The sequence below is a fragment of the Solanum tuberosum genome, unplaced genomic scaffold, assembly GCF_000226075.1.
Source record: "Solanum tuberosum cultivar DM 1-3 516 R44 unplaced genomic scaffold, SolTub_3.0 scf00177, whole genome shotgun sequence".
In the NCBI taxonomy this organism is placed as follows: domain Eukaryota; kingdom Viridiplantae; phylum Streptophyta; class Magnoliopsida; order Solanales; family Solanaceae; genus Solanum; species Solanum tuberosum.
In genome coordinates this window covers 702442-714462 of record NW_006239101.1, presented here as the reverse complement: position 1 = coordinate 714462, position 12021 = coordinate 702442, and the positions used below count along the sequence as shown (strand labels likewise).

At 35.4% G+C, this 12021-nt stretch overlaps 1 protein-coding gene across 2 annotated transcripts in view; it reads left to right on the top strand.

Annotated features, from left to right (window-relative positions):
• Window positions 1-356: 356 nt before the first annotated feature.
• LOC102579774 (probable FAD synthase) overlaps window positions 357-12021 on the top strand; it is a 21415-nt gene continuing 9750 nt past the window's right edge. Inside the window, exons 1-13 of one of the 2 annotated variants that reach the window (XM_006354314.2) lie at window positions 357-458; window positions 601-733; window positions 2129-2174; window positions 2267-2436; window positions 2558-2675; window positions 2773-2855; window positions 5155-5214; window positions 5415-5672; window positions 6634-6730; window positions 7072-7122; window positions 7254-7334; window positions 8996-9067; window positions 10918-10980. In XM_006354314.2, the coding sequence (XP_006354376.1) occupies window positions 633-733; window positions 2129-2174; window positions 2267-2436; window positions 2558-2675; window positions 2773-2855; window positions 5155-5214; window positions 5415-5672; window positions 6634-6730; window positions 7072-7122; window positions 7254-7334; window positions 8996-9067; window positions 10918-10980 (1200 nt within the window). In that variant the 5' untranslated portion in view covers window positions 357-458; window positions 601-632. Of the gene's footprint in view, window positions 459-597; window positions 734-2128; window positions 2175-2266; window positions 2437-2557; window positions 2676-2772; window positions 2856-5154; window positions 5215-5414; window positions 5673-6633; window positions 6731-7071; window positions 7123-7253; window positions 7335-8995; window positions 9068-10917; window positions 10981-12021 lie in introns of both variants that reach the window. The other variant, XM_006354315.2, reaches the window with a different exon arrangement.

Here is a 12021-nt window from a genome sequence, read left to right as displayed (position 1 = left end):
CCCAACATCACGCGTATCATGTAAACTTATACTTTACCTAATAAAATTCTCTACTTTTCTCTTTCATTTTAACAAAGACATTTACTTCATTAGAGATATCGTACAAAATATTTGGATATCTAGCATTTACGCTTGTGAAAAAATAACAAAAATCCTCTTATAAGTAAAATTAATTATACTTATGCAAGTTGCTCGAACACGAGGATAAGATGGAAAATGATTATTTAGTATACATTATGAAACAATACGTAATACTCCTGACCAAATAAGCAAAATTCATTTTTGCCTTGTCTTCTTTGTCTTCTTATTAAAAAAGAAACTTCTGATTTTTTGGTTTACTTTCCTTAAGAAAACATATATATATATATATAAATGGTCTGTGGAGCTCATTGTTTTATACTGAAAAAAAATCTTCAAATCTCCAAAATCTCATTGTTGTTTGAGCCCTTCAAACCCAGGTAAAATTTCTACTAAACCCAGAAGTTTTCTTGATCTAAAAGTTTTTTTTGTTTTCAATCTGAATCTGGGTTTTGATATTTATTTGAAATTTGGGGATTTTGATTTCTGGGTATTGTGTTTTTTTGTGTTTTTTTTCAGCAGAAGGGTTCAAAATTTCATCTTTGAAGCTGTAGATGGAGATCGATAAAGCAATTAGGGAATGTGATGATCGAAGATTGAAGACAAAGTATAATAATGCCATTTACGTTATTAAAAGAGCACTGGCTCTTTATCCGTAAGTATCAAAATTTGATCTTTCTTTGTTGTTGACTATACATTTTGTTATTAGAAGTACACGTAGACCGAAGAAGTATTGAGGAAATGTAATTAGATAGAACATGACAGTTTTAACTTATCGAGGATATGAACTTAGATTGTAGGGTGTGGAGGTCAAGGATTAGGTAGAAGCATAGTAGGTTGCAGTGCATTGTATTGATGTCCGTTAATAGTCGTAGTATTGCTCCTGTAGATTCTTTGTCCTTCGATTGATGTTACTATTTGGTGATTTAATCTACCTCGATTATCGTGCTTGTTGTAGTTTTGAATTATTTTCCCTTGAGCCGAGGGTCTATCAGGAACCACCTCTCTTCGTCTAAAGTAGGGGTAAGGTCTGCGTATACTACCAAGACCTCACAAACGACCCCACTTTGTGAGACTGCACGGGGTATGTTGTTGTTGTACCTTAGTCAGTCTAACTGATTCAGCAGCATTATTAGATTGTGATGCTCATGAATACAAAATTAGGAAAGTTTGCAGCGAATGTAGATTCACTTTATCAATGTGAATTATTTTGCTCTGGGTGGGAATATAGCATATAATTCAATTTCAATTTCAAGTTCACAACATTGTGATATTAGAGCATATTATTTTAGTAGAACCTTATATTATGCTCTCTGAGTAATAAATGCCTACTCAAGGTAGGGGGTAAGGTCTGCGGATACTCTATCCTCCCCATACCCCACCTGTGGGGTTACGCTAGGTTTGTTGTTGTTGAGCAATAAATGACAGAATTTCACTTTTTATTCGAAGTTATTGAATTAATAATTAGTTATGCTTCCTTTTTTTTTTTAATAACGGCGGTGTCCAAGCTAGCGTGTGCGCACCTGGACTATTCCACTGTGTGCTTGTGTACTCCTACTAGTATAGTAACTTTGGTCTCCCATGGTCTTTTGTTCAGCTTCATAAACTGCAAGTTCACACCCTTAGATGCATAAGCTATGCATCCTCTATCCTTGTTGTATAGACTTACCTGAAATTTCTCAGATATTAAGGGAAGAGAATTTGGGTGAGTTATTATATTTTGATTTGGCTGAAACATGTGAACTAATTTCACGATTGAGAAAAGGTATTGAAGTGTTGCATAGAATTCAAAAATAATATAGAATAGTGTTATTTATGACTTGACTTTTGGAAAATGGTATGTTGTCTCTTTGAGAGAGTGGTCCCTTTTTTTTTCCCTTTAAAAGATAGGCTAGACAATGGGTTAGCAAAACAGGATGGAGGGACTTGCGTTTTAGGGAGAGTAGTTGATTTGAGAGCTATCACTATTACTCTTCCCTTTTAAGGTGAAGCTGGCCAAGCATTTTTCAGTTTTCTCTTTTTGATATTGCTTATGTCCTTCACTTAACAGTGTACAAGAGGTTGCGTTAAGCTTTAACGGAGGGAAAGATTCTACTGTAAGTTCTTTATATGTTTCTTGGTGTTGATGTTTTAAATAGTTTGTTTTTTTTATAATATTTGACCAAATATATGAATTTTTATAATTCAGGTTTTGCTTCACCTGCTGAGGGCAGGCTGTTTTCTACATCAAGCTGAAGAATTTAATTCAGGAGGAGATGCAGCTGATGGTGGAAAGACATTCCCGATAAGAACAATATATTTTGAGAGTCCATCTGCTTTCCCTGAAATCAACTCATTTACTTACGAAGCTGCATCCATGTATGTGAGAAATGCTAGTTTACCTTGACCCCTTCGCCAAAAAAATTCATAGAAAGACATTCCTCGTAGATGATGTCATTTCCTTTATTAACCATTTGACCTGATCACCCTTTTCTTGCAGTTACGACATACAAATGGATATTATTAGACTTGATTTTAAATCAGGTCTAGAGGCTCTGCTAAAAGCTAATCCAATCCGAGCTATTTTTCTTGGTGTCCGAATCGGAGATCCTACTGCAGTAAATATTTAGTTAATTATTCCAACTAGTCAATGATCTTCTAATCTAGGCCAGTATGATTTGTGGCTAACCACTGCTTATGGAATGTACCTTTCAGGTAGGTCAAGAGCAATTCTCACCTAGCTCACCTGGGTGGCCACCTTTCATGAGGGTGAACCCAATTTTGGACTGGTCATACAGGTTTGACGATGCCCTCATATACACTCCATATACATGCAAGAAAAAGTTAGTAAAATTGATGGTTCATCAAGTTGTATTATAAATTAAGCGAGTAATACAGCTAGAATATTATTCTTAGTTATTAGTATAGCAAACATTATAATGATAAATGGACAAACTAAGATTCCTCACTAGATGAAAGTAAATAATCTTTAACTTCACCATATGCAAATAAAAGAGGCAATAAAAGAAAAATTTAGCTGTTCGCAATGTTACTCTTTTAGGCGTTAAAACATGAATCCAAGTAGGATATTAATTAAGCATACGTCACCATTTTCATCTGAAAAGAGATAAAGACAAAAAGCTTTTGAAGATGAATGTTAATATACTGTAGATATTGACATTCAAGTGAACTCCATGATTTTTTCATGGAAACACTGTTACAAGTATTTGTAGCCCTAGAATTGGAGGATTTGAAGAGCAAATACTAGCTTTCAAGTCCATTGAATGTCGGATTGAGATTAAGGCTTATTTTTTCAAGGAGTATGGTTATATATATATACAAAACCGCATTTTAAACCAATTAATCCAAATGGAGTTAACAAGTAAATGTTAAAAGTAGACAATGACTGACTTGAACTATTTTTGTCATTAGTTGGTTGACTCTTAACTATAGGATAACAATTCGTGTACTTTAGTGTTAAGATAGCACTTTTGAGGTATTCATGCACAAAAGAACTGTTTTTCTGATGAAATGCGTGAAGACCTCAGAAGGGCAACATGCCAAGGATATTAGGAAGGAAAAAGAGGATTAGCCTATTGATTATCAAGCATGTTGCTTCTTACCTAAAAAGGAACTGTGGAGGGTCATGATAGATGCTAAAGTCGGTTAGCCTTTGCAGTACTATAAAGATATTGGACTAGTGGACATCTAAGTTGCTCGGACTTGGGTGCGGGTGTCCAATACGGGTGCGGATCCAGAGGTCGGATCCTTCATGATCTAATTTTTAAGATTCGGGGATATGGATCCATGTATGGATAAGGGTGCGGCGATTCGCCTAAAAATAATTAAAATATCTAAAAATATAGTTATAAAACCTAAATAATGAGATATTATGAGAACTTGAGGAGAATCTTGGAATGAGATTAAAGGAAAAGGAGTGACAATAGAAATTTCTATATAAAAGGTATTCTATTTTCTTCAATTTCACCCTAGCTTTTGTATTGATTATGGAAATCATTAAAACTGTCCAGACTTTCCCCATCGATTTTTGTCAAAGTAACCAAAATCGGTTGACCAAATTGGACACGGATCCCACACCGACACCCACACCCATGTCGTGTCGACGCGGGTGCGGCACCAAAAGTGAAGAGTCTGAGTAACTTAGGTGGACATAGCTTTTGGAATCGGCAGTTCTTGGGTTGACTTAAATTTTGATGTAAGGCCTAGAAAATCAAGGAGTATAAAACATTTATACTCCGTAACAAATTATGGCTTGAACTAAAACAACACAAATAAATTTTGTCTTGAATTTTCTTAAATGCCTTGGTTGGCGATGAACATTGCCTCAATTGTTGGTCATGGCAAGTGCTGAATGTGTAATTTCCATTATATTTAATTGATTAAATTTGTCAATTCAGGTATACTGTAGATTATAGCATTTTGCTGATCAGATAGTTCTATTGGATGTTCTTTCACTATCATTTTGAAGCATTAAATATGATTTTGTTTGCAATTATCCTGGCACCAAGAAATAATAAAGAAAAAATTATTCTTGGGAACAACTCAAAAGGTTTGGAATTTACTATAATCCAGCTAAAGATAGGGATGGCCAAACTCTTAGAGCCTGTTTGGATGGACTTATAACTTGTGGCTTATAAACATATGCCATAATAAGTTAGAAATCCGAACTTCTAGCTTATTTTTGTTATTTTAGCTTAAAAACTAGTGCTTCAAAGCACTTTCTTATCTTATCCAAACACTACAAAAGTGCTTAAAAGCTCTTTTGGCTTAAAAGCACCTAAAGATAAGTCGATCCAAACAGGCTCCTAGTCATTATTCATTCTGAACAAACTATTTGTCATGTGGCTGGCATTTTCATTCAATACTCACCCTTGTTAAATTGGCTAGTTCGCTTATTTCACCTTGTTCAGGGTTTTTTGTATGCCTTTTCAATGGAAAGTGTTCATTTAGCATTTTTTTTTTGCCTTGATCTGCCATGCTTCTGTGCATTTTTAATGATCTTGATCATCCATCTTGCCGTTTGTTTCTCCTTTTGGATGAATTAAAATGACTAACCTGCAAAATTTGTTACGACAGAGATGTATGGGCATTCCTATTGGTATCCAAGGTTCGGTACTGCAGCCTTTATGATCAGGGGTAATTTTCTGTTGTGTTACTTCAAAATTTATCACTTGGATTCATCATCCCGCATTACACAAAAAAGATGACATTCATGGGATTTATATATTATTTCTTTGATTCATGCTACTTAATACTCATAAATGATACTTTTGAACTCCAATTTCGGGAGGCACCCTGATTGATTTGAGCATCTATTTGTTTTACTGCTCTTGTAGGTATACCTCAATCGGGAGCATTCATGATACTGTTCCTAATGCACTTTTATGCACGAGGAACTCCGACAGTAGTGAAGAGAAGTTTAAACCTGCCTATTTACTGGCTGATGGAAGATTGGAAAGAGCTGGAAGAGCAAAGAAGAACTCTTCTGCAGTTTGCGGGAAATTGTCTTCTACTAGCAATGGACTGAAAATGGAGAATTTGAATTCTGGTAGCATGCTTACTGCCTCGATTATTACTGTGGGGGATGAAATTTTGTAAGTTATTGTTGCTTGACATTTGTATTTGATGTTTCTTGTATCACGCTAACATGCTCTTTTCTAAATGTCTTTTTCTCGTTATATGTAACTTTTGTTGGATTGATGCTATATTTCGTTTATATTCTCTTTTAGTGTGTGTTCCGTCTTTTGTATTTTCAATTGATCTGTCATGATTACATATTCTATTTGCTGGTTCTTTGTGATCGGAATTGTTGAACCTGAATGTACTTTTAAGTTGTTCTTGAAACAAGATTCGAATTCCTGACATTACAATTCCCTAATTAAAAAAAACACAATGAATCTCTTGGGGAGCTAGATTTCCTGCAAGCATATCAAATTCTACAAACTCATAATTCTTCTTCACCCAGCTATCTGAGCTGCTGATATTTGAACAAGTTATCCTCTACAACAGAGGAAATTAGCCCCTCTAAATTAAACTCCTCAGTCCTCAGTCTGTAATCCAGAAGGAATACAGCGATCTTATTGTGACGTGTAAAGGACATGTCATCTCATATTACAAAATTTCAATTTGAATTTTCTAGTCATTTTATGGTTAAGTGGATATGATTTGCCTATAGGCATTAGTCAAGACAGTAACTTGAGGGGCAGAGCTTGGTCTTGGGTTCTGGTTGATGTGTGTCATTACAGTTTTTGATATACTTTTTTGGCAACCAGATGGACATAAGGAGGCTGTCAAATTTCTGTGCATTTGTCCAAGCAGATGTTTTCTTTGATTAGTAAACTATGTCAATAGGAAAAGTTTACTATGCGCTTACATGTAATGCAAAATATAGTCTTTATTTTCAGTTTGCTCTATGTTATACTCTCCCATTTGAAGAGAGAGCCAATAAGATTGGAGTCAAGTGAATGTATATTCACCTGAACCAAAAATCTTATTTTTGTTGGTCTCTGCATCTGCTTGCTTATCATATATCTTTCTCATGGTTCCATAGCTCAGGTTTGGCACTGTAGAGGACAAGTTGGGTTCTGTGTTGTGTAAAAAACTCCATTCTATTGGTTGGGCAGTATCGCGAGTTACTGTCACTCGAAACGATGTAAGTAATATGTATTTGGAAGCTTTTGCAATGTCTGTTTGAATTGCGTGAACAGTTAAAAAGAGTCGAAAGCTAGAAATAAAAATCTCAAATTCTCTCTAATAAGTTGCTAAGGAGAAATCGATAGCCTAGTAAAATATCTCCCTAGTAATTGGAAAAGATTCATTGGACCATTCCAAAGCCAATTGTTAGCTAGAACAGTCCATTGTTATTGCTTTCTTGAACCAGCATCTTTTTCCTTTATTTCCCACCTCGATAGTTCAATGCTTGAGGAACCTTAAACATTTATAATTTGAATGTTACTAAAGTCCTCATTTGTCATCTCATCCTCTCAATTTCAGATAGATTCTGTAGCCGAGGAAGTAGAGAGATTGAAGTCCAGAGATGATATGGTAAGCATTTGTCAATATGGATTATATTGTGGACCAGTCTGCAAATAGTTTTGTATGTCTGTACTCATTGGTGAGAAAATATTGCCAACTTCTTTAAGCATAAGGTTTTTCAAATTGTTGTCCTCCTACAGGTATTTATATATGGTGGGATCGGACCATTGCATTCAGATGTTACTGTAGCAGGAGTAGCAAAAGCTTTTGGTGTTCGCATGGTACATGATATAAATTTACTAAGTCCTTTGCGTGCTTTTGATTCCATGACTTAGCCTGAGCAATAGCTTCTAAATGATTTAGCTAAGTAGCATCGAAATTGATTCCCATGTTTGTCTGACATGGCATATGTCGCAAACTTGATGGCCCATGTGTGTGATATTTCAAAAAAAAACTTCCGTCATTAGCTCCTGTTGTGTGTCTGAGAGAGGAATATTTGAAGGTGATGGTCAAATGAAGGAACAGGTCTTATAAGTTTAGAAGAAATTAATTAGAGAAAGATGATTAAAAATCTAATTTTAGATTACCATGGTAAACACATAGATATTTTATTGGTAAATGTATTTGATGCATAGATGTCTATGATTATGAATTTTTATAGCTGTGTACATGATTCCCCTATGGCATGACTTCCTATTTGTAGTTTCCGTCTATGAACTTCGTTGATCATGTATCGTCAAGGAATTCCATGATCATATATGGCTTTGTTGCTCCCCCGTTGCTATATGTTCACCATGTCTCCTCGTCGAGTTTGTAATTCCTCTATTTGAGATGTATCATAAAAGTCAAAATGAGATGCTATGGCATGACCTCTTGGTCAATGTTCCCTCTTAAACCCTTTGGACGAAATCCTTCGATTCGCTATAATCCGATGAGAAATCTAGAATCGCGAATAACCATGGTTGATCTTAGGAATCATTTACCTTGAAGATAAAGTATAGGAGAGTGAGAATTGGAGCTATGTAGCTGTGGTTCGAAATGAGAGCGATGAGAAAATGAACTCAAAAAATCTAATTTGGGGTAGGTGGACCCCACTTTTGTTTTTTATTTGTCTCCTTGATCTTAACCAAGAAGGTCAAGGAAGGTGTTATCCTTTATGCCTTTGCTGCCTATGTTTACATCACATGGGTTCTAATCCATGTGGCATTTTATATTAATACACACTCAGCTACTTTACGGGTTGTACTTTGTGCTACACAAATTTGTACTTTATTAGACACCTTACAGTAAAATATTCAAAACTTTGTGTACAAATTTTGGATTGGCAAACGGTTCATGCGTTCGAAACTAGACTCGAAAACCTTTAATTTGATAGTAATTCACCACTTAACCCGGGAGATATTCTTGTTTGAAGTTGGACCATGTGCAAGCTCATTTGAAGTGTTAGTCTGTGACATAGCTTCCAACTCGTCTTTGTGATAGGGCTATCCTTAGCCCTTAATCACTCCTAGTGCACCTCCTATAATTATTATCACCTCAATGTTATGGTACTAGTTCATAGCTCTTTGGCACACAACATTATTTCTAATCGACGTTGTCACATTTTAAAGTCTTAAATCATTTTGGGCCTTTATCCGTTTTCCCAATGTACTTTCCACACTCATCCTAGTCCATTTAATTTTTTTTTGACTTAAAAATCCTCAGGTGGTCCCCACACTTTCAACCTTGGTCCTGTTTCAAGGTTTTACAGTAACACAACTATAATCTGTTAAAATACTCGGAATATTCATAACTGTTTTAAAACAATTAATCCTTGTGTTATTCTGCATGTTTAACAGATAAACCAGTTTCGGCTGATTCTTCTGATATTTATTTACTTTTCAGATATGTTATTTGATATTCCACTTCTCACTGATGTTTCAGTGTCAAATCTTTCTTTCAGGCTCCTGATGAAGAATTTGAAGAACATCTGAGGCACCTCATAGGAGAAAAATGCTCTGGTGACAAGAACGAGGTTAGAGCTTTTCTTTAAAGTATTATTGTAGACAAGAATGACATAGCATCGACGTACCTGTGCTAATGGAGTGAGTTTGGTGCTTCAGTCTTACCTTCTGATGCACTGGTATTAAGAAATTTCTCCTTACATTATGTTAGGAGTTGATTGGAAGGTAAAGGGTATATACCTTGGGATCTGCCTGAACTTGGCTCAATTTATTCGGTGCACATTTAAACTATTGTGAGTCAAAATAACCCCACTGGACTTGACAATTTGACTCCTTTGGCTTTGACTCCCTGGGATGCTCTCACCTGATGAAGGCGAGAGACACACCTGTCACGTGGTTCTTTTTATTTTGTCCACATGGCTTTTTTGAAAAATAAAACAATTCTTTTTAACCTCTTAAAATCGATCAATTTTTTGGATCATCTTCTATTGGTTAAAAACTTCAACCTTACCAGTTTTAAAAAAAAAAAAAAAAAAAAAAAAAACTTGTTTGGAGCTTCCTTAGTTTGGCTGAAACCATATTCAATTTTGCTAAAAGGATGAAATTCCAGCCAAGCTTTTTCACGGATTAGCCTGAAAAAGAACTACACAGTCGGAACAAACAGTCGTTGCATCTAAGGAAGAAATAAAAATAAATACTTTGTTGGAACTTCATTATTTTGGCAAAAACTTTTCTTATTTGGTTTAAAATGATGAAATTCTATGTTACCTTACTCAAAAAAAAATATGATGAAATTCTACCCAAACTTTTACAGATTTGGCCGAAGAAGTACACAGTTGGTACAAATAATCATTACATCTAAAGAAGAACTAAGAAAGAAATACACAGTTAGAATTCCCTTATTTTGGCTAGAACTTTTGTTGTTCGACTATAAATAATGGAATTTCAGCGATTTTTTTTGCAGATTTTGCAACAAGACACAGTTGAAAGCAAATAGCCATTGCACTAAAGAAGAAACAAAAAATAAATACAGTTGGGGTAAAATCTGCAATGTATATTAAACAAGAAGAAATACACAATTGGAACAAATAACTATCGTATATGATCATGTGGCAAGTAATGCTTGGAAAAACCCTACCTGGAAGGTTATTTTTTGCTTTTGCGTCACTCCCACGTGCCTAAAAGAGGTTATAGCCATGCTCTTTGCCACGTCAACCGCTTGGGGGGAGGGGGGTGAAGGTATCAAATTGCCAAGGCCTGGGGTAATTAAGAGTTAAGACTATTGATAGTTTAGGTGTGCACCAAGTAAACGGAGGCAAGTTTAGGGGATCCCAAGGTTAATGAAAGAGCTCTGTGATAGGCTGGTGAGTCCAGTTTACATGATCAGAATTTTATTTTCTTCTCGGGACTTGGAATTACAATTCTGTATCTTGATTGGTAATTAGCTGAATAATGTTAAGACTTTTCAGTAGAGTTCTCATACATGTATATTAGACATCTGAGGCACCTAATAACCTGAACTTATGATTTACTATCTGATACAAATTGGAGAAGAAAAGTTTGGAGATATCACTTTTCTAAGTGCTACAGGATGAATCAGTATTTCCAGATACATTTAATTCGATGATAACTTGCACCTGCAAAATCCCGACTCCAAAAGTTTCAAGTCCTGATATTTTTTTCCAAGGCTCTTCTGGATTTCTTGTCAATCCAGAGATTGTTTCAATATTGTAGTTTGAAATTATGCACCATCTTGTGGCCCAAGAAAGGACTGTTAAGATACAAATGAAATAAGTGCAAGGAAGATAAATACTTATTTATAAATTTCTTGTCATTGGATGTGATTATATTTGTGAACAATTTTAGCTACACTACCAGAGTACCAGTCACAGTTAAACTGTTGTTTCTTTTCCTATTCCAGATGGCGCTGTTGCCTGAGGGTATTACAGAATTGTTGCATCATGAACAGCTGCCTGTGCCTTTGGTATGTTGGCCATTATCTGAAATATAATGATTATTTTTAAGTTCTTTCTCGCTTTATAAAAAGTTCTTTCTCTATGATGCTTTCTTTATATCAGAGACCTTATAATGCTATCCAACTTAAGCAGTGAATCAATTCTAATTTATACTTATTGCAAAATATCCAACAAACAAGGTCCAAACCAGCTGAATGTATCAAGCTATAAGATGATTTTTTCTTCTATAAATAGGAGATTAGTGTTACAGCAGAGCTGTCCAATTGGGCCGACATGGATGAGTCATTTTATTGGTGAAATTGTCGAGGTCTTCTTTTGATTAGTCGAAACATCTAGATGCTTGTTTACTTTTTCCGCCATAACAAAAAAACTATGATTGAAGTGAAGGAACCAGCCACACGTATATAATGCATGTATCTCATGTTTGATTTTATAGTTAGCTTGGTATAGTTCTTTCCCACGAGGTAGAGGTAAGGTGTCACGACCCGAGCCTACACCCTGGACGTGGCCGGCACTCGAAGACCATTGCTGGTCCCCAAGCGAATCCTGGCTGACTACAAGCGGAAAACTGATTCAAGCATACAAAGCTTAAAAACTGAAATAAAATTCCATAAACTCAACTTTGTACAAAACTCTAACTCAAATGAACAACTTAGAATAAAAATAATATATTCAACTCGCCATAAAATAGGCAACTTAAGTCTTTAAACATTTAATAAAATAAATGAATAATACAGACTTCTCAACTAGACTATCTATGAAGCCTCTAACTAATAAAGATGGAAGTCAGGACAAGACCCACGACATCCTGACTAAACTGAAAAGTAAATGAAATTCTCCGGAGAATAAGGAGGCTCACCACAGCTAACTCGAACTCTCGGATGTATCAACGAATCTCCTGTTGATGATCCTGAATACCTGTGTCTGCATCATGAGAAAATGAAGGTCAAATGGCTCATTACGTGGAATGTACGAGCATGTAAGAGGAATTCATACTCAACTCAATATAAAGCAACAATACACATGCAATATATGGAAAGCTTTATAAA